The sequence below is a fragment of the Equus przewalskii genome, chromosome 1, assembly GCF_037783145.1.
Source record: "Equus przewalskii isolate Varuska chromosome 1, EquPr2, whole genome shotgun sequence".
NCBI classification, from domain to species: domain Eukaryota; kingdom Metazoa; phylum Chordata; class Mammalia; order Perissodactyla; family Equidae; genus Equus; species Equus przewalskii.
In genome coordinates, this window is record NC_091831.1 from 67,974,267 (window position 1) to 67,997,112 (window position 22,846).

The 22,846-nt window shown below is 42.5% G+C and overlaps 1 protein-coding gene and 1 pseudogene across 8 annotated transcripts in view; both read right to left on the reverse strand.

Moving 5' to 3' along the window:
* GALNT2 (polypeptide N-acetylgalactosaminyltransferase 2) overlaps positions 1 to 22,846 on the reverse strand; it is a 198,468-nt gene that overhangs the window by 53,289 nt on the left and 122,333 nt on the right. For 4 of the 8 annotated variants that reach the window (XM_070613768.1, XM_070613803.1, XM_070613796.1 and 1 more), the window contains 2 exons: positions 20,360 to 20,513; positions 13,360 to 13,440 (listed from right to left, as the gene is read on the reverse strand). In XM_070613768.1, the coding sequence (XP_070469869.1) occupies positions 13,360 to 13,440; positions 20,360 to 20,513 (235 nt within the window). The remainder of the gene's footprint in view (positions 1 to 13,359; positions 13,441 to 20,359; positions 20,514 to 22,846) is intronic. The other 4 variants (XM_070613781.1, XM_070613811.1, XM_070613809.1 and 1 more) reach the window with 1 other exon arrangement.
* LOC139082471 (profilin-1 pseudogene) lies at positions 7,290 to 11,824 on the reverse strand (annotated as a pseudogene).

The following is a 22,846-nucleotide window of genomic DNA, read 5'->3' on the forward strand; positions in this document are numbered from 1 at the left end:
ACAATTCTGTGGAATGCCTTCTAGGGACAGCTGAAGAAGGTACACCCTTCTTGGTAACACAAAAATCATCCCCCTCTGGCTCCTTTCTTACAGACATTGTATTTTAGGGGAATTGTTGAGCCCCAGACGTTGAGTCCCAATTGGCCTAAGACAAATTCATTTCCTCAGCCTCCATTACATCACAGATAATCATGACTTAGCTCTGGCCTACAGATTATAACCGAAAGTCTGCCATAGGGACTTCCAGAAAAGATTCACTCTGCTGATTAAAGCAGAGAGCTACTAAAGAAAATGCTATTTCTCGCCCCTTTGCTTCCTGTTTTGAAAGTGATCATGATGCATGGAGCTATGGCAGCCTTCTTGCAACCATACAAGGCAAAAAGGATGAGGCTGAGCAACGGAAACGTTAAAGATGGTGGTGAGGAAATCAGAAAGAGCTCTCAGTCCAGCCTTAGATGGCCACCTCCAGACTTCATGTTAAATAAGTTAATAAAATGCCTTTTTTTCCTTAAAGTATCCTGATACAAATAATAAATGAACAAAATCAGAATGGCTTTAGGGTTCTCAATGACAATACTACACAGAAAACAATGAAACAACATATACAGAATTTCAAAGGGAAAAGACAGACATGAGGATTCCATGCATTGTGAATTTACCATTCCTCTGTGAAGGGAATGGAAAGTAATTCTCAGGTTAGCAATTCCAGAAAGTATTTCAATTAGCTGCTTGAAAGATCATTTGAAGATCTACTCTAAAAAAGTAAATAAATAAAAACCAAAAACTCAACTTACGGCACAAATGGTAGGACGCATTAAAACTATTTCACTGACATAGTATAATAGACTTGTGTAAATATGGTTACACAAATGAAAAGTTACTTAAGCTAATTCTATATAATTTAATTAAATAATTATATAAAATATAATTTTAACAATAATCTGTGTCTAATTCCAGATAAATCAACAAAACAAGAGAGTGGGTGGGAGAAAGTAAAAGCATATTAATTCTTCATATCTTAAAATACATACTGTTTTATTCTTGGCATTAAATCAACACTTCTCTAATTTTCAATGTTCTTGTTGAACTTTTGTAAACATAAAAAATTGCAACTAGTTGAATTAGATGTAGCTAAAAAACTTTCTTAATCACTGGAGAAAACAACTAACAAAACAAAAGGCCAACAAAGTAAAACACAACATTTTCCATGTAGAAGAAGAAAGAAAATGGTGGAAAAAGCAAGGAAGCATGAAAAAAATAGAATGACATAAAAAATTAGATAACAGACAAAACATGAAAATGACTAAGTGTCCTATTAAGTTTCAGATTGTTAGCGTGGCCTAAAAATAACAATACAAAATCATGTTGCTTATGAAAGACAAACCTATGTCAAATGACACCAAAAAAACCCCACAAACCAACTAACAGAAGACAAACGTATATCAAGAATAAGCAAAATAAAGTTAGAGATTAATATTATACAAAGTAAAATGTATGGCAGAAAAGAAAAACATGATGTAATGTCAGAAGGTAATTTTATGTTAATAAAGGTACAATCCGTAATGAATATATAAGTTCTATTCCCCAAATCACGGTAGTCAAACAAATCAAGTAGACACTCTTAGAAACAAGCACCAACTCATAAATTTGTAGCAGGAGCTTCAAACTCCTCAGTCGAGTGGAGAGTAATAAGGATCAAAAGAGTCTGAATGAAATTAATCAGGTTGCTTTAACAAGTAAATTTTGAACTTTCAAACAATTATAGACACTATAAGCCTTTTAAATAATACCCATTGTATTAACAGAAATGAGAAGTGAAGGCTGTAGCCTCTGGGGTCAGGTGCAGCTCTCTTCAGACTCGACCACTGCCTGGTTATGCCCCCTCTTGGATGCTCAGTCTCTTCATCTGTAAAAGCACAGTAACAATGAGAGTACTTACTTCAGAGGGCTGCTGTGGGAATTATGTGAGAGATGCACGTGAAGTGCTTAGCATAGCGCTAGGAACAAAAACTCAGTTACACAGGGCCGGCCTGGTGGCGCAGCGGTTAAGTGCACACGTTCCGCTTCGGCGGCCCAGGGTTCGCAGGTCTGCATGCTGGGTGCGGACATGGCACCGCTTGGCAAGCCGTGCTGTGGTAGGTGTCCCACATATAAAGTAGAGGAAGATGGGCACAGATGTGAGCTCAGGGCCAGTCTTCCTCAGCAAAAAGAGGATTGGTAGCAGTTAGCTCAGGGCTAATCTTCCTCAAAAAAACCCAAACAAACAACAACAAAAAGCAACTCAATTACAGTTAGCCACCACTGCTGTCACCAACATCCTGTCACAAATAAAATCTTCCATATATTCAGAGTAAAATCCTCAAGTTGTAAAGTTTGACTACACGATGATAAAGTGAAAGAAATAAAACATCTTAAATTTAAATAGGTAAAAAGAAAAAAAAATCAATGTCTTACAAAAAAGAAACCAAAAGTAGAATTCCAGACGAGTGAGAAATAACAATGTTTTGGTTATTTAAAAATAACAAAAAGCGTAATACTACATTTCTTAACATATAAGACAGCCAAAGCGGCGCTCAGAGACAAATTTAAAAGACATAAAGTAAACATTGAATTCTGACAGGGGTGGGACGACAGAAGAAGGCAAACGGAAGAAAACATTAAAACAGAGGCTGACATGAATATGTTAGAAAACAGCTAAACATTAGAATTTATACATAATCCTAGCATTTGGCTCTTTAGAAAGGATGAAAGAAGAGAAGGGAAAGGGGAAGAAGGAAAATAAAGCAACCAGAGACAAACCGCTGGCGTTCCTAAACAAGAAAAGAGATTTAAGAGCACACAGCACTCTGCCAACAAATCTGAACATCGAATGAAATTTACAATCTTCTGGGAAGACATAAATTATCAAAATTAAGTAAAACAGAAAAACTTATCATACATTAATATGTATGTATTGGTAGGGGTGATGTATGTACAGAAGCATTTAAAAAGTCATCAAAGGATTACTTTGATTAAAACAAAAAAACAGCTCTAAGTTTAGATGACTTTAACAGGTGAAATTCAAGAAACAATTCCTTTGGAAAGAGACTTGTCTTAAGCATCTTCTTTTTAGATATTTGTTTTAAATTCACTTTACAAAGTTAGCATAAAAGTGAAGCCAAACCCAGATGAAGGCAGGAAGAAGGGAAGAAGAGAAGAGGGGAGGGAGGGAGGGAGGGAGGAAAAGAGACCATAGAAAATTTCAATTATGAATCTTAATTCAAAATAGTAGCCAAACTCAGGAATATGTTGAGTAAATTCTAGTAGATTCTCAGAACCAAATAATATACTGACATTTAAAACTGTACTTCCTTTCAAATGAGTGGGTAAAGAAGTTTTTCAAAGACACTGTTAGCATTAAAAAAGAAAAGAAACAATCTCCATTTCCATCACCAGAGAACTAGCTAAATAAACATAAAATTGAATATATGAAGCCATTTGAAATGTTTACCGAGTGAAAAAAATAGACTGCCAAACAGCAAATACAGTATCACATTGTTGATATAAAATTTCATGCATCTAAATATGGAGGATGTAAGAGACAGATCAGGAAGGACAGTCACAAGAATGCTAATGCTTACCCCTGCCTACTGGGCTTTTTAGATAAAGTTAAATTCCTTTTAACTTCTTGGTATGATTTCCTTTTTTTTGAACACAGTAAACATGTATTTACTTTTTAAAAGCTACTGCCAAAAGAAAAAGAAACAGTTTAAGAAATTGGGTGTCTTTGGGGAGGGCCTGCTCCAAGGCTGTCCTCTGCAAGGTGGAACAGATCATTCTGTGTGGATCCTTAATGTTTAGATGAAACAGAGATACATTTCAGAGATTTCAGCCACTGTTTGCCTAACGTAAGGTTTGCCACAATGGCAGGGGGCTCATGATCATCAACACCCCCATCATCATCTTACCCTAAGCTCCTCAGAGTTGGTACTGCTTACACCCCAGAAGGGACAAATCCGAGGGATCTTTTCCCTTCAGGAGGCCATGACAAAGGTGTCCTCAGATGATGACAACACCATGAACTTGCCTCCGAGGGTGCCTCTTTGCAAACAGGATTCTAGAGTCAGCAGTGCTGAGTCATTTCATAAAAGTAGCTCCAGTGAGATGGTGGATGTAAGCAGGTTCCTAAGTACACCCGGAGCTACATTTAGGTGCTAAGGAATTTCCAAGGTGATCCTTGGACCAGAGGCCCTCCAGGAGATTGAGTTGGTTGAAGAGTATTTCAGGTGTTTCTACTCACTTTTACGACCTCTCCCCTACCATCTAATATACCTGAGAGCTAATATACCTGGTAATTTGGGTTGACTAAATCAAAATATGGTAATCCATGAATAGGCTCTGGTCCCTCCAGGACTAGCTATTTATCTATCATGTGGCAGCAGAATGACATTTCCTTAACTACTCATCTTCACTTACCTAGAGGGGGTCTATAACCTCTAATCTACAATTCCAAAATGTGAAACCCCTTAAAAAAAATTTGTATCAGATTTGGTGGCAAAACCTGACCCCCACTGAATTTGTCTGGCAGTAAAACCTAACCTGAACTGATGTCTATTATCTTTATTCATTCCAATTCGTGTGAATATTCATAAGTTTTGCTGCAAAGATATTAGTGTGTCTGATTACAAGGTATTGCCCCAGGATTAACGATATTACCTAATAAATTGTGAATATACCATAATACGTATCTAGAGTTATAAATATCTGAATTCCCCACAAGTTTAAATGAGGGACAGGGGAGCCATATGTATAATCAGATAGCTCTGCCCCCAAGAAGGCTACTAAATACCTGGAGAAAATGTGTGTTCAGTGATGAATCACGGAAGCCCCTCTGGCATGTGATGCAGACAGCCTTGGGGGTCTCCAGTGAGGGTAGCAGTCCCCAGGTATGGGGCTAGTCAGAGGTGGCCCCGTGGAAGCAGCAAGGTAAGCTACATCTTGAGGGACACTCCCATTTAGAAAGGCTCAGGAGGAAAACGGAGAATATCATGAATGAAGACAGAGCAACCAACAACGCATACTTGGAAAGAGTGCTGACCCTGCTTGCCTGCGTCCACCTTCAAGTTATGAGGGAGATGGGGGGATGAGGCAGGGCCAGCTGCTGCGGATGTTTATGCAAGGCCACAAGGGTGAAGTCCAGCTGCTGGGGTCTTATGTCACTTTTTGCACAGGAAGGAGCAGGTAGGAGGTTGCTTGGGGAAAGTGGTTCGGGGAGATGACCCGAGTCTCCTGAGGCAGGCACTGCAGGAATTCTGAGGGAGGAGCCAGAGAATGGGCCAAGAGTGGCACTATGGGGAAGGGGCTCATTTGAGAGGGATCCCAGGAGAACAGAAAGGCACTCCTGGCCACCTGGGCCCCTCACAGTCCCACAGGCCTGTACATATTAGACACCTAGAATCAGGTGGCCAGGGCACTGCTTTTTTTCCAGTCCAGAACAACATGCAGGGAATCCTCCAGTGTCAGCACATAGCACTTACATATGAACATCAACAACCAGAAGTGCCTTGGCCTTTGTACTTAATATTAGAGAATTTAAAAAACAACTACCAACAATGAAAAGGTGTTGATTTTCACTGATCATTCACTGAAACTCAACGATCATCATTAAGGAGAGAAACTCCAAAGAGAACAAGCCTAGGTCACAGAGGCCTATGTGGTAATCAGAAAGACCGCCATGTCTAGTAACACACATTCAGAGATGGATAACAAAACGGCTTTAAAGACCATCTGTAAATGCTACAAAATCTGAAATGTACAACTTCTACCCAGGCTTGTCCCCTGAATTTCAGAGCTTGAGTATCTCCATCTGCCCACTGGACATTTCCACCGGGAGTAGAGTTCCCCTCCTTCTCTCCCAGCAATGCCTTCCTGATGATATCTGACGTTCACGTAGTGCCTACTATGTGCTAGCCCATGCTGAGTCACCAACAAGTACTAACTCATTTATCCCTCACCACAGACCGAGGAGACGCCCATTCTTATTATCCTCCACTTAGACCGGAGGTCATGCAGGCAGTAAAGAGTAAGTCAGGATCCCAACACAGGCAGTCTGGGAGTGGCACCCATGCCCTAACCATTAGGTGACACTCTCCTCCTCTCAGAAAAGAGCAGGTTTATTCTTCAGGTTACTCGGCCAAGAACCTTCCCATCATCCTTCACCCCCTCTCTTCCTCACACTCCACATCCAATCCTTCAGCATATCTGTCATCTCTACCTTCAAAACACATCCAGAATCCAGCCACTTCTCACCACCTCCACTGCTAGCCCGTTCCAAGCCACCAACATCTCTCAGCTGGATCACTTCCACAGTTTTCCCTGCTTCTGGACCCGCCCCCAATAAGCCTGGTGTTAACACAGCAGCCTTGAGAAAACTGATCCTTTGCAAACCTAATTCAGGTGATGATGTTCCTCTGCTCTCAAATCTGCAGTGGCTCCCATCTCTCTCAGAGGAAAACCCAATGTCCTCACAATAAGCCTCCAGACTTCCCAGGGTCTGCTCTGACTCCTCCCAGATCTCCCCCTTCACTCTCCCCTGAGCCCTCCTGCCCAGCACTCTGGCTTCCTCACTGTCCCTGGACACACCTGGCACATTCTCTTTTTGGGACTTTCCCTTGCTACCTCACCTGATGGGAAATCCCTTCCCCATTATCCAAATGGTCACTCTCTCACCCCCTCCCTCAGGTCTTTGCCTACATGCCTTCCTGTCCGTGACACCTTCCCAAAGCACATCTTTATCTTTTTCTTTCAGCTTTACTGAGATCTAATAGACATACAGCACCGCAAAAATGGAAGGTGTACAGCACAATGACTTGACTTACATATATTGTGAACTGATTACCACAATAATTTCAGTTAACATTCATCATTTCACATAGATACAAAAAAAAAGTTGTTTTCTCGTGATGAGAACTTTTAGGATCTACTCTCTTAGCAACTTTCAAATATACAATACAGCAGTGTTAACTATAGTCATCATGTTGTACATTACATCCCCAGGACTTATTTATCTTACAACTCAAAGTTTGTACTTTTTGACCACCTTCATCCAATTCCCCTATCCCTGACATTCTGCCTCTGGTAACCACAAATCTGACCTCTTTTTCTATGTGTTTTTTGTTTGTTTGTTTTAGATTTCTCATATAAGTGAGATCATACAGTATTTGTCTTTCTCTGTCTGACTTATTTCACTTAGCATAAGGTCCTCAAGGTCCATCCGTGTTGTCGCAAATGGCAGGACTTCCTTCTTTATTATGGCTGAATAATATTCCATTGCATATACACACCACATTTCCTTTATCCATTCATTTGTTGATGAACACTTGGGTTGTTTCTACGTCTTGGCTCTTGTGGGTAATGCTGCAATGAACATGAGGATGCACCTATCTCTTTGAGATAGTGATTTCATTTCCTTCAGATATATACCCAGAAGTGGAATTGCTGGATCAAATGAAAAATTCTTAATTTTTTTGAGGAAGCTTCATGCTGTTTTCCATAGTGGCTGCATCAATTTACATTCCCATCAACAGTGCACATTCCCTCTTCTCCACGTCCTCACCACCTTGTTATCTCTTGTCTATTTGATGACAGCCATTCTAACAGGTGTGAGGTGATATCTCATTGTGGCTTTGATTTGCATTTCCCTGATGGTTACTGATGTTGAGAACCTTTTCATGTACCTGTTGGCCATCTGTATGTCTTTTTTTGAAAAACGTCTATTTAGGTCCTTTGTCTATTTGGGGATTTTACAAAATTGAGTTGTATGAATTCTTCATAGGTTTTGGATATTGACCTCTTATCAGATATATGATTCGCAAATATTTCCTCCCATTCCATAGGTTGTGTTTTCATTTTGTTGATCTTTTTTTTTTTTTTTTGCTGTGCCTAACCATCTGTTTAACATTGGACCCCTGACCCTGTACTCTCTGACCTCCACCCTTATTTTATTTCTCTCCATTGCATTCAACATTCTTATATCATATAATTTAATCATTTATTTTATTGCCTTCTACCCCATCCCTCAAGTTAAGGTCTACAAAGGCAAAGATTTTCCTTTTATCAGTTTTGTTCATTGCTGTTTCCCCAGTGACCAGAAAAATACCTGTCATATAGTAAGCACTCAAGTACCTGCTGAATGAATGCAAGAGTAAATAGAAATCACCACTGAGTATAAAACTCCAAATCCAAGTGCAGTATTTCTACTGGGATATTTTTCCTTCTTTTAACAGACTTGAATTTCCAAAGACATGGATTTTCTCTCATCATTGTCAGATGGAAGAAATCACAGTTGATTCAATACGGTTCAGAGGAGTGTTATTTTGAAAGTTTGTACTTTTAATTTTACAGACTGAAATGGGGATCTGGGATCTCACAGATTCCACCACTAACATGAACACTCCAGAGCACACAGGAGCTGGTCGACTCCACTAGTGAGCAGGCAGACATTTTGGCCTAAGAATGTAGGTACCATAACTTGACAATGCTGCTGTTGGTTCCAAGCTCATCAGAAAAGCAACAAGTAATCTCTGAAACCACATGGTTCCAGAAAAAGTGAAACATATAGCCTAAATGAAAAAGTCAAAATACATTTCATACTGTTTTGACTGCTTCCTAAGATACACAAAACTCTCCCGTTAAAACAGAAGTTTTTTAATGGTTCCTTGGTGACAGTGAAGAAATGGGTTTAAGTGGATGGTTGAAATAGGACAGTTTGTTCAGACTCAAAGATTGATCTCATTTACCAAGTGACACTCTGATGATCCCATTTTTCCTGGTCTAATTTCTCTCTGAAATAGGTGGGATGGCTGTTTCAAAGAAAATTCCCCTACTGTTTTTGGTCAGTAATGAAACCTTCCGATGCTATGCTGCAATGAGAAGATCCACCTACCCCTCAACGTAACGAGGCATTCTTTTGATGTTGTTGTTGTTAGTAGAATCTTTTTTATTCAGAAAAAAAACACCAAAAACCAAAAAAGTTTTCCAACCACACACAGGAGGGGTATGGGTAGGGGGAGGTGTCTGTCCATCCAGCCCCGGCCCCCAGCCCATGTGGTTTTGGCAGCAATAAGGTATGTGGGGTAATGGCCCCAAAAATAAAAATGCTGTATGTGTGTGTATGGGAAGGGAAGGAAAGGGGTGCAAAAGCAGTGGGGAGTGGTGTAGGGAAGGGACACACGAGGTCAGTACTGGGAACGCCACAGGTGGGAGGCCATTTCATAACATTTCTTGTTGATCATACCACTGTGGACACCTTCTTTGCCCATCAACAGGACTAGCGTCTTGGCAGTCATGGTGACAGTGATGTTGAAGGTGGGGGATCCGCCGGTGCTCTTGGTACGAAGATCCACGGTAAATTCCCCATCCTGCAGCAGTGAGTCCCGGATCACAGGACATTTCTGGCCCTCAAGAGTCAGCCCATTCACGAAAAAACTTGACCGGTCTTTGCTAACCAGGACACCAACCTCAGCTGGCGTGATGTTGATGAAGGTTTTCCCGGGGACGGCGGCCCAAACGGAGGGCAAGTCCTTATAGCCCACGATGGCCGCGTCCTGACAGGTCCCGTCCGCCATGAGGTTGTCGATGTAGGCATTCCACCCGGCCACGGCGCTGCTGCTGGGGCCGCGGGCTGGGCTCGGGCTGCCGTAAGGAGGCATTCTTATCTGGGAGGCTAAGTGTCTGCCCTCAACATCACACACATATCAAGAGCAAAGCTTAACAGAATAACAGCTCATTCTTTACTCAAAGCTGATTTCATATATACACAAGCTGACAGTCACATACAACAACAATACAAAAATACCCTGTACTTGTGTAGTTACTTGTGGTTTACAAAGTCCTTTCACAGATATCTGAGCCTAATAACAATGTGTAAGATGGGCAGGCATTATTATTGCTTTGCAGATAAGAAATCCAGGGTTTAGAGAGATTATTGTTATTTATTTATTTATTTTTGAGGAAGATTAGCCCTGAGCTAACATCTGCAACCAATCTCACCTGTTTTTTCTTTTTTGCTGAGGAAGACTGGCCCTGAGCTAAAATCCATGCCCATCTTCCTCTACTGTATATGTGAAACACCTGCCACAGCATGGCTTGACAAGCAGTGCATAGCTCTGCACCTGGGCTCCAAACTGGTGAACCCTAGGCTGCCGAAGCAGAACATGTGAACGCCCTAGAGAGGTTATTTTGACCTTAGTCTGGGAGTAAGTGGTAGAGCTGTTAACAAAAGCTACACCTTTCAACTTCGAGTCCACTGCTATTTTTGTATACTCTCATTCAGGAGAGACACTGCTTCTCAGGGCAAAATTTATGAACTGTCAAATTCGTACTGAATTTGGATTCCAAAAACACACTCAGGTTTTTCCTGCTTTCAAGGATAGTAAAGCTCCTTGTTATCAACCTACCCGCTGAAAACAATTAGAAATTTTGGATGAAACACACCAAAAAATCTATTTGAAGGCATTGGAGAGTTAACAAGGCAGCCAGGTGTTGCAGGGCCAGGTTCCCAGAAAGAAGAGAAGCCCCTGAGAGTAAGGCCAACATTCTCTGACCCTTGTCCCCTTAAGCAGTGTGAAGCCAAGTGGATGAATAAGCCAGGTGGCTGAATAAGCAGAGCAGAAGTGATGGCTTTGCAGGTGGGCAGCCAAGCTAAGCTTCTGTAGGTGAAGTGGGACTAGAGAGGCCAGAAGTGGAGGTCAGTGCTTGCTGAGGAAGAGGGGCTCTAAGAAACACCCCAGACTTCCAGGCAGAGTCCCAAAGGGTTACTTCCTAGTTGCAAAAGAGAATTGGAAACCACCAGCTCTCTACAAAAGACTGAAACCCAGCTTTACACCAGCTCAATTCAAGTCTTGATCAAGGTGATCTGCCTTATTTTAGCTGCCTGCCGGACAGCAAAACTAAATCCTATTTGGAGGATTAAAACATCAGCTAGAGCCTTTAACTATCTCTATATTTGTTCATACACAACAAAACACAATAACCAAGATTAAGAATTCAGTAGACAGATTTAAATGCAGAATAGATACAGCAGAGGAAAAGAATGGTGACTAGGAAGGAAGGCCAAAAGAAATATATCCAGATTGAAGCACAGGGAACAAAAAAGAATAAAGACTACAGAAAAGAGCATCAGAGGGACAGAGAACGTGGAAATTCTGACAAAGACATAATTAGGGCCGAAAGGGAGAGGGGAAAGAAACTGGTGCACAAGAAAAACTGACAAAAGACATGAAGCCACAGATTTAGGAAATTCTACAAACCTCAAACAGGTTCAATATGAAGAAAATAACATCTAGGCACATTACAGCAAAACTGCTGAAAACCAGACAGAGAAATTTTTTTTTGAGGAAGGTTAGCCCTGAGCTAACATCCACTGCCAATCCTCCCCTTTTTGCTGAGGAAGATTGGCCCTGAGCTAACAACTGTGCCCATCTTCCTCTATTCTATATGTAGGACGCCTGCCACAGCATGGCTTGCTAAGTGGTGTGTAGGTCCATGCCTAGAATCTGAACTGGTGTACCCTGGGCTGCCAATGGAGAGTGCATGAACCCAACCACTATGCCACTGGGCTGGCCCCCAAAGAGAAATATTTTTAAGACAAGCAGAGAAAAAAGTTAAAATGCCCTCAAAAAGCCAAAATAGACTAACAGTTGATATTTCACCAGAAACAATGGAAGCCAGAAGATGTAAAATGTAAAAGAGCTAGAAGTTACTGTCAACCTGGGATTGTATACTCAGTAAAAATACTCTCCAAGATGAAAGTGAAAAAAAGAGGTTTTCAGACAATAAAGGGACAGAATTCATTGCCAGCAAATTGGCACTAAGAGAAATACTAACAGAAGTTCTCAGACAGATGGAAAATGGTTCCAAGTAGAAAAATGAAAATACAAGAAATAAGAAAAAATGGAAATATAAGAATGTGGATAAATCTAATGGATATTTGCTGCAAAAAAAAATAAATAAATAAAAGGTGTTCTGCCAAGTTTACATATAGAGAATTAAACCATACGACGATAAGAGCTTAGGAGAGGATTGGAGAGTAAGTGGAGGGTAAAGTATTATGAGTCTGTGCATTGTCCAGGAAGTAATAAATTAGTCATTTATATTAGACTCTAATGAGTCAAGAATGGAACAAGCTAATAGAGGGCGAGATACTTAAGCCAAAAGAAACATGAAAGGAAAGGAACAGGAACACAAAACAAGTGGACAAATAGAATGCAGATAATGAGATGCTTGTGTTAAACTCAAATATACCACCAGTACTTGCATTACATGTAAAAGGACTAAATACTCTAAGTAAAAAACAAGATTGTCAGAGTGAATTAAAATCCAAAATCCAACTATATACTACTTATATAGGAGACACACTTTAAATAAAAGGACACAAAAAGGTTGGAAGTAAAAGCATGAGAAAAGATACGTAATGCAGAAATACTAAACCAAAGATAGCTATCCTGATATTGAGCAAGACAAAAAGTGTTACTAGCAATAAAGAGGGCATTTCATAATGATGAGGGTCAATCCACCAAGAAGATAACAGAGACTCACCAATAGGTCTAAAATACAAAGAACAGAGTTCTTAACATAACCTAGAGCTGGTTAATTAGCCTTCCTGGATGACGCAAGTGTCTTGTTAGCTGTCTGCCTCTCCCACTGCACTGCAAGCTCCCTGAGGACAAAGATGATCTTCAGGTTCATCACTGTATTCCTGCGACGTTGGTGGAAAGAAGGGACCAAGGAATAAAGAAACAAAACTACATTACTCATTCAGAACCATCCCATGTCTGCCCAAACTGCAACCAAGACTTACAGCTGGGGAAACGGAGCCACATGTGCGGGCAGGCACTCCGAGATTAAGCTTTGAAAATATGTTTGCTAGCACTTTTCAGAGGAGACCTACCCCAGGCCCTTCGGAGATGCTAACACAGAGACAAACTGTATCTCTACAGTCTAGGTTGTATATTCTCTCCTAGGTCCAGTGCATTCTTGATTTTAGATGCAGACAAGGCCTGATGTTAATGGTCAAAAGTGGAATATACAAGGGGAAAAAGAAAAGTGGTCTGTTGTTGAAAACCTGGAGTTGGTTATACAAAAACACTAAAAATAAAAACAAAAGAACAAGATGATGAATAACAGCGTGGCTTTGGTCTGAATTGTACACATAAAGTGCAAGTTAGTCCCTGGGATGAGTTGGTGGGGGACTCATTAAAACAAAGAGCCTGTAGCTGGCTCTGTACGGCTGCCCACGTCGCCTGCATCTGCTGACCGCGTTGCACTCTTACAGCGCAGGCAGAGGGGCCACACTGACCAGCACACAGGCACAAGTCTCACCTCCCCAGCTGCACAGACAACGGTCCATGGGAACAGAAACACAGTGCACTCTTCCATTGCGTTTCCTTGGAGAACCTGAGACTGGAAAGAGAGAAACAAAAACCTGGCTGCTTCTCAATTTCTCAGGAATTCTGTCCGCATGTGGCCAGATGGGAATGCAATTTCTCTCAAGAATTTGGCTGCAAGCTACCAATACCCAATTCGTCCTGCTTTTTAGGGGCATTCAGGCCTCATGCCAAAGACTCACGCCTGAAAACCGGGACTATAAAGGATGCTCTGAAGGGCAAGGCAGCAGCATCTAGTAGTCAGAGCTCTGAGCAGGGAGTGTAGGTACTTAGTGCTCCAATTCCTTCAGTACTCCCTTTGTTCAACCTCAGGCAAGTCGCCTAGCATCTGTGGCTCAGCTTCCCCATGTGCCTCACAGACGTGATAAACGTCTTAGTAACTTAGTAACTTAGTCACGGCTTAGTAACTGTAACATCCCATGACTCCCAGGGCGCGGGAAGGGTTCCAGATACAAGGTGGCACTGTAAGAGGGCTAGAGACATCCAACCATCCACCAGCCCCTCAATACCCTCCTCCTGACAATGCAAGAAGGAGAGAAGCTGCCTCTGCCCAGCAAACTGGGGCCACAGCCCAGTGAGTCTGACTCCTGGGGGAAGCTCCTGCACCTTCTAGAGGTGAGCTCTGGATTAAGGTGATTCTGGGGACTGCGTACGATGTTATCAGCAGAATCATCTCCCTACCTCCTTCGCAGGAGCGCTACATAGGTTAAATAAGATGAACACACATAAAAGGCTGAGCACAGGTCATGACACCAATAAAGTGTCCAGTAAATGTTTTGTTATTGTTGTTATGGAATAGACGCTTAAGGCTTGCTGTTATGCCAAAGCCAAACCCCTCTGCCCCACAATCCACAAATGCCAATAAGGCCACCTAAACCTAGAGCAAGCAAGTGAGCCTCTGCCTAGAGAAGTGCCCGCCCCACATGAATGCCTCCTCCGCCAGGACCCTGCCCGGCAGGATGTCCCAAGTTGGAGGTGGGTCTGCAGAGTAGGCGGCCAGGAGATCCTATGCGTGAGCTTGTTGAGCTGCAGAGGGAGCAGATACTCTGGCCGGCTTTGCCATGGAACAGCAGCCACGCCGCGAGGCTGGCTGCAAATGTTTATGACACAACTCTTATAAGAACAATATGAAGTGAAAATAAAACCCTGGGCCCCCTGAAATGAGACCCCCTCCCATGTACCCACTAATAAGGAGCAGTGTGACCCCCTTCAAAGCTGGACTTCTCATTGTTTCCCCAGATTTTCTGCCCCGTAAAAAGAAACCTCCGAGTCCCATATTAAGCGCCTTCACTAAAGCTTCACTACAAGCTGCTGAGTTTATGTGGAAACCTCTTTCTTGGCTTCAGCGATGTTTACTCTTCTGAATAACAATGAGAAGCTTTGGATCATATCTTTCCCCACAGCCCTTAATCCTGATTAGCCACTCAAAACAACTGACAGGACGCTGACATTCCAGCGGGAGTAAACAGCCCAGCCGGTTACTTGAATGCCTCTCTCTTGCTGAAATTTTCTAAACAACAAAAGAAATAAACAAATAAAGGCCCCTCAAGAGTTCTGATCTCTCTTTGGGCTGCGTTAAAGCCAGACATTTAAAAAATTGGTCAAAATAGAGGCCTTTAATGACTCTTCTAAATGAAACAAAACAAAACCGTACAATTATAATTTATAGATTGAGTATGAACAATATGCTCTTGATTTAAAGCCTGCCAGATAAACCTATTAGGTGTGTAACTTGGACAAACTTCTCTCTGAGAAAAGGTTCCCCTGTGGGTATCCGGGTGAAGCAGCTCCATCCTCAGGAGCAATATTTCAGATTTAAACACAAAAATGCTTCTAAATCCTTCAATTTTAATTTAGTGATAAAAGGAAAGGGTGGCAACACAGGGAGAAACTTTCTAATAAATTAACTTTTGAAATCTGAAGCAAATTTGGTCCTTTACCAAGTGGTTCTCATTTTTAAGGGACTTAAATAAATGAAAAGGAATAGTGTTTGGCTGACAGGGGAAAGAAGAAAACAAGATAATGTTTTTTCCACTAAAGGTTTACTTGATTTTCCTTATGTAAGCAATTTTAAAGTAAACCATCTCAAGCTTTCCCCAACAGACAGAATGATATTCCATAAACTTGCTGGGTTCTACTCCATTTCTGTACTTCACTTTCCTGTCAGGTGGATTTCCAGGCAAAAAAAGAGAAGAACCACCCAGAAAACAACACAAACTCCTTCTGAGCTGGATTCTGGAAAGGCTTTAGCAGGCAGACAACCAGCTCCTTAACATACCCTACTCTAAAGAAGGCAGAAAGAGAATTTCTCCCCTGGGGCCACCTACAAAGTGAGATGGTACTCCAAGTACTGGCTGTGCTTCAAATTCATGGCTGAAGACCTCAGCGCCGGAGTCATCGACAGTGCAGTCCTGGGCCTCTTCTTATTTGAGTCTACATTCATTGCCTTGGGGATGACAGCCAATCTCTTGGTTTTAAATACTATCTGTATACTGACCATTCCCAAATTCATGTTTCCACTAAGACCTTTCTCCTGAACACCAGCCAAATATCCAATCACCTACCAAACAGGTCCTCCTACATTAGAAGCTTAATGCATCTGGAACTTACATGTCCAAATTTTAACTCCTAAAGTGTCCCCTACACCTGTTCCACTCACAGCCTCCCTCATCTCACTTAAGATAACTCCACCTCTCCCCTTGCTCCAGCCACAAACCTTGGAGCCATCCTCTAAGCCACGCTCCTCATTCAGTCCATCAGCCCCTCTTGTTGGCTCCACCTTCGGGACGCATCCAGACCTGACCACTTCTCACCACCTCCAGTGCCGCTTCCCATTACTTTTTGCTGGGCAATAACAACAGCTTCCCAAAGGGAGAGGAAATGAGTAGTCTGAAGAAGTGCCTTCAAAATTCCCATTGGTTCGGGCTGGCCTGGTGGCACAGTGGTTAAGTTTGCACCCTGTGCTTCAGCGGCCCAGGGTTCACAGGTTTGGATCCTGCGCGTGGACCTACCACCACTTGTCAAGCCACGCTGTGGCAGTGTTTCACGTACAAAATAGAGCAAGAATGGCACAGATTTTAGCTCAGGGACAATCTTCCTCATCAAGAAAAAAAAAATCCATTGGTTTAATCTGCTTTTAACCTTGACAATTTATTTGAAATTTCAAATAACATTAAATGAGGTGGACAAGCATTTTTTTTTTTGAGTTGAGAAACTGTACTCTCAAGAACAGGATGAGCTACCATCTTTCTAAGAGAGTCTAAAATTTCCTGCACATCATATCTAGTATTTCACTCACAGCAGGCTTTCCTATGTTCCTGCTTCTATGGAAATATTTCTTCTCGGCAAAATATTTTTATACACTTAAAAAGGTAAATAAAACATAGTCCAAAAGTGTGTGGGTTTTTTTGTTTTGATTTGTTTTGTTTTTTTGCAAGGCTCTGAACCCTGGATTCCTTGTACCTCTCCCAAAGGACAGAAAATAAGGGGTGGACTGTAATTGCACTGCTTTCCACTCCTGGGAGAACACAAACACAGTGCAGTTATTTAGGGTTCATCTTGGGGTTTATATGATCTCTACTGCTTAGAAATCTCCCTTTCGTTTGCCTTTAATTCTTTGATGACTCTTAATACGATGAATGACTTACTCGGCACTCACTACATGCCAGGCACTGTGCTAAGTGATTCACTCCCTCAACAAGTATTTGTTGAGTTTATTGAGTGCCAGAAGCTGTCCGAATAACAACCTTGGATATAGGAACTCACTATCCTAATGAGTAAAGACAGACGAACAGGTAACTTAGTAAAACACATGGTGTATAGGTGGTTATAAGAATCATGGAGAAAAATCAAGTGGGAAGGGGCATGCGGACAACTGGTGAGGCCGGGGCTGCATTCCTAGGGAAGGTGGTAGAGCGGCCTTGTTAATGTGGCTCTCAGCAACATCTCAGGGGAGGAGGAGACAGCCCTTGTGAACATCGTGTTTAATCCTCACAGTAACCAGCTGTAGTAATGTTACAACATCCTTCAGATGATAAAGGCCACAGAATTAAGAACTGGAGAATCTGGGATTTTGACCGAGGTCTATGTAACTCCAAGAAACTTGTTCTTAATTAACCTCCACCTGCACTGCTTTCAGATTTATCACAAGTAAAGACTGAATTCTACTGGGCAAGCATTTCCATAGGCCTACACAAAGGGAAAGGCTGCAGAGACCAAAAAAAAAAAAATGACATTTATATAGGAAGTGTTTGAATTAAATTAAATACTTTAATACCTCTCTCTTAGATATACAGGGTGAAAATTCAAAGAAGTAACTTGATCTCCTTAACCTGACGTTCAACAAGAATGTTATTCTAAAGCTTACACTTTGAGGACAGCACATTGCTTCAGTTTAGGCATCCAACTGACTTCGGATAGACTTTAATTTAGCCCAAATCCAACAAATGTGGAAGGCATCCCAGCTGCTCCTTTAACACATGCAAATGAAAACAACACAGTAGCTGCAACTAAAATTAAACTCACCTAAAATGCATCCCACCATGGGATGAATATTCAAACATCTGTTTGGACAAACTCATATTTCAAAAACTGAAAAAAAATATATATATAGTTTTGAGGACTTTTAAGGGACTTGCAATGGAGGCAGACCCCCAGCCCACAAACTGATGAGCCATCAGAGGACGGTATTTTCTCTCAGCTCTAAGGAAGAGTCTGGAGAGGCAAAGTCACAGTGGGAAAACCAGCTCTTAAACCAAGCAGTGAAGTGAAACACACACCATCTCATGGAGATGTAATTCCAAGCAGTCAATTCAAGTCACCAGGTAAGATTTTTAAGCTGGATTCTGCTAGTAACCACTCTCCTGAGTTTAGACCAAGCCCCCTTAAATGCATATTGACTCTTTCTGGCCTTAAGTCAGTTGCTCCTAATCACAGAGCAAGTTATTAACATTTTGGGAGCCACAGTTCCTTCTGTGTGCCATGAAGACAACCCTCATGTCCAGCACCAGGAGTTGTGGGGACTGCGTGAGTGGATCCCTGAGGAACACTCGGCACAGGCAGTGTGGGGATCCTGTTAGCCTGGGGACAGAGGGTGGTGAGGACACACACATCTGGGACCCTCTCCCCAGATATGCAGGCATGTACAAACCTTGAAATTGTGCAACACAGCTTCAGGACTTTCACAGGGTCCCAAAGCCCCTGCATGGGCTCCCTGTGGGTCCTTGGATGCCAAGTCAGCAAACCCTATTTCAGATAGGGTATTTAACAGTTAACCATGCAGACCTGAACCAGGTGCACAGCAGAAGGACTGAGTAAAGCTGCCTTTTAAAAAAATTAATGGATTATAGGAAACGTTAAGCAAAGACAATCTTCTGGACTGGATTTAGAAAAATGATGAGATTCTTAATATTACCTACAAAGTATACGTTTATATATTGATCAGATGTTTCATATATTAAAAATCTCTCTCACACATACAGTTCCCTTGTCCGAAAGAACTGTAAATCTACATATTTATGAGCTGCTGTGGGTAAACAGAGCTGACTAGAACCCAAAGCAAGCTGTTAAGAAAAGGGAGTGAGCAGCTGGTAGTTAACTGGTGCCTACACTACTGGTAAAGTTCCCTGAAAGTCGGAAAGAAAATTCCTCTTTCATTGTATGCTATCAACTTATAAAACAAAGCCCAACTTTAACATGTGTTCACGTGTAATTTAGTTGGCTTTTTGTCTCTCTTCAGCTTACCCTCCTCCCACTCCCTGGAATGTGCACCCAGAGAAACTGGACCTCTTGCTGGCTCTCTGGAAGCCTAGAGCTGCCCGTCACGGCCTCATCACTGCCTCCTTCCTGGATGTCTCCGACTCACTCCTCCTTGGGGCCCTTCCTGACCCTCCCACACTCCTGATTTGGAACAGACAGTCCCAGGCTGCATGCCCTTGCTTCCTGGTGCACCTGTCATCCCCCAGAAAAGAATGAGACTTTTCTGACTGGAATCCCAGCACCAAGCACGGAGTCTGAGTCGTAGTCAGGGTGTCATTCACGCTCTGTTACATGATGGATCACTGACTCTAAAAGTAACCTGGTGAGCAGAAAGCAGACAGGAACATAGCTGCTCTCCAAAGGTGGCTCCTTATTTTTTAATAATCTGGAACAAGACTAGCCCTCTAAGGATCCCAGTGTGAACAGCCTCCCAAACAAAGACTCCTACCAGCAAAGCTGAAAGGTGTAGAATGGCAATGAGGGTCATGGATATCAGTTTCCTGGTAAGCGGTGACAAAATGCGTGTTCCAAGAGTCTGGAGACTCCTGAGCAGAGCCTGATGAGCCCTGGGGTGCCTCCACGCTCAGGTCCCTAATCCCTGAAGAACTGAAGAAGGATGCAGACAAGAGCCTTTCTCCTTAGCACACGGTGTGGTGAGACACCACCTGTCCCTCCTGTCTCCACGTTTTTGCTCAATTTAACACCTACCCTGCTGCATTGTTTCTTTCCCCTTTCCAGTCTCTAGAACATTTCCAACTTAAGTTGTCCCAATAAGCAAGAATTTAGATTTTCTTCCTTCCAACAAGGTTGTGAACAACAAAAAATTATGCTTTTTTGTGAGCTGACTTTAAAAATAACAAGTGATCAGTAAACATGAAGCCAGTAATACAACTTTCTCTTGCTGATCCCCCCATGCTCTGGCCAGCAAGCCACAGCCTCCAGATGCCACCATGGGCACCTGAAAGACTAGAACTTAACGCCAGCTGGTTCTTTCACTTCCTATGAGTGAAGTTCCATTGTCACATGCTTCAGAATTTTTCCTAGTTTTATGACCCCCTAAAAATAATACATGCTCAGTTTCCCGGAGTACAGAAAATTTTAGCTTCACAGTAAAAGCTACTCACTGAATTATGGGAAAGCAAGCGAAGCCCCAGGCTGATGCTCAGCTTAGTACTTACTGGTCATGCCTGGTGTCAGGTATGGCTCTGTCCATCCGCAGCTTATCACTTTCCACTTGGTTGAATTTGTTGCGGGCATAGGGATCCTGCCCAGAGCGGACCATTGTCCCTCCAACGTAAGCTTCCTGGTTGAAGTCCCGCCATCGCACTTTCCCTGGAAAGAGCAGAGCAAAGGGTGTGGGATGAGGGGAAACCAGACCAGAGTGGTCACAACACAGACTAGAGTAACAGTGTTACTTCAAGAAATAGTGCTAGGGCTGCTGCTTAGGGCAATTTTAACCACAGACTAGCTGGAAACAGCCCAAGCCAGCATCATCATTGTCTCTAAACTAGAAAACAGAATGCTTATAGTTTTCAACATGAAAATTAAAGACTCGGCTGTCAAGTATTTCTCTAGTGAACGAAATTCTCTGCCAATCATGCATCCCTGAGTATGGTACCATTTACACTTTGATTAACAGAGATTATTATTATCTGCTTCTCCCACCTTTCCAGGGATTATGGTAATACCAAAAAGTGTCTCAGATATGGTGAAAAAGATAATGTACAAATTAAACATAAGGTATCCCACCATGTAACATTAGGTAATACAAAAATTAATGTTTAAACAAAAAATAGTACCCCCAAAGAACAGGATTTCAAAATACCCCTCTGTGAGGCCTCCTCAGGGATGCTTCCTTACAGCTGTTACCATGTCCGACCCCACAAGGAGGCAAGTGAAGCCATTCCCAGCACACACGTGCCCTGGCACACTCACACTCAGGTACACACATCTTGGCGCACACACCCCAGCACATACACTCCAGCATGCTCACGCTCGCTCTGGGATGGAACAGAAGCCGAGGCAGCTGGCCCATCCCGCACACATTAGCCCTGACTCAGTGGGTCAGATTAGCTGCTGTTGCCTTAGAATGCCACACAAGGTGCTCCACCAACACAACGCTAAACCAGGAAGTTTTATTAGGATCTGGGGTTGGGGCAGTGCTGGAAGTCGACTGGAATCTAGATGGAAGAGCACTGCTGAGTAGGGTAACCTGGACCAGCCTGGGTGTAAAAAGGCAGAGCCATGGAGATGAACAAAGGCATCAAAGCTCCAATAGAGGGAAAGGTGGAGGAAAAGTCAACTCGAGGCAAAGAGAATACTTAGGCCTTGGTGTCCACCATGGGTGTGAATCACTGTTCACCATTTGCTACCTATATGGTTTTGGGCAAGTTATTCTTTCTTTGAAATTAAGTTTCCTAAAAATAAATAAATAAAATGAGAAAGGTTTTTCATGAGGATTTCAGGGCCTACTTTGTGCCAGTTCTGTAGATATAGCAAACTCAAACCAACCAAACTCAACAATAAAAAAAGAAAAACAATAACAACAACCCTGCCCCCATGAAGCTTATAAAATTCCAAGTGCTGTGAAGAAACATAAGGCGTTAAAGGGGCGGGCAGTTCTGGGGTCACTGTTTTATATAGGGTGGTCTGATAAGGCCTCTCTAATAAGGTGACTCTGAGCAGACACTTGAAGCAAGGGAGGGAGTGGGCCATGCAGCCCTCTGGGAACAGCACAGGGAACTGCAATGCCTTTGCCTGGAGTGGAATTGAGCTCACCTCTTCAGAAACCAGCCTGGAAGCCAGCCTAACTAGAAAAATGTGTGAGGCTTTGGTCAGAGAGGGAAGGAAGGGTTGCTGACAGCTACCAAAACAGCAAATATGTGAGGCAACTGCTCTCCTGCAGTAGGTCAAACGCTGGGTGTTGAGTTAAGATCGATCACATGGTTATGATACTATAACCGCGGTATAGCCACCTTATAGCCCATGTATCTACATACATGCTTTCCCAACACGGGTCCCTCTGTCCACAATCAAAAGAACATCGTGCTGCTGTCTCCACTTCAGAGATGAGGAAACTGAGATTCAGTTATATGTGATTTGTTCAAGGCCATAGAGTAAATTTTCTATCTAAAAGCTCATCCACTTCTTGTTGCAATTGTCCTGAGAGGTCAAAACTCCCATCTCATTACAGCTGATTGCCATAGAAATGATGCTTGGGGTCACAGAGGTCAGCCTGTCAAATGGGAAAGCAGTTCCAAAATCCATGTGCTCCCTGGCTATGGCAACGATCCTGTGCCCCTGATAAACACACGGCTACGGGAGTCAGTGGAGGGTCAACATTTTCTCCACTTAAGATAAAATGTTTCCCAAACATTTTTTTGGAAACATGTTTTCCATGCTAGGCAACCCTAGAAACAGAAACGTAACACGAGGGGTGTTATGTTCAGTGGCTATACACCCAAGCCATTGATTGGTGTATCCAGTCACGGGCCACATAAAAAGGTTTCAGTCAACGACAGACTGCACATGTGACAGTGGTCCCATAAGATTAGTACCAGATAGCCTAGGTGTGTAGTAGGCTATACCATCTAGGTTTGTGCAAATACTTCTTGATCCTCCTCTCTCCCCCTCTGCCTTCACCCTCATATACTCTCAGGGATAGG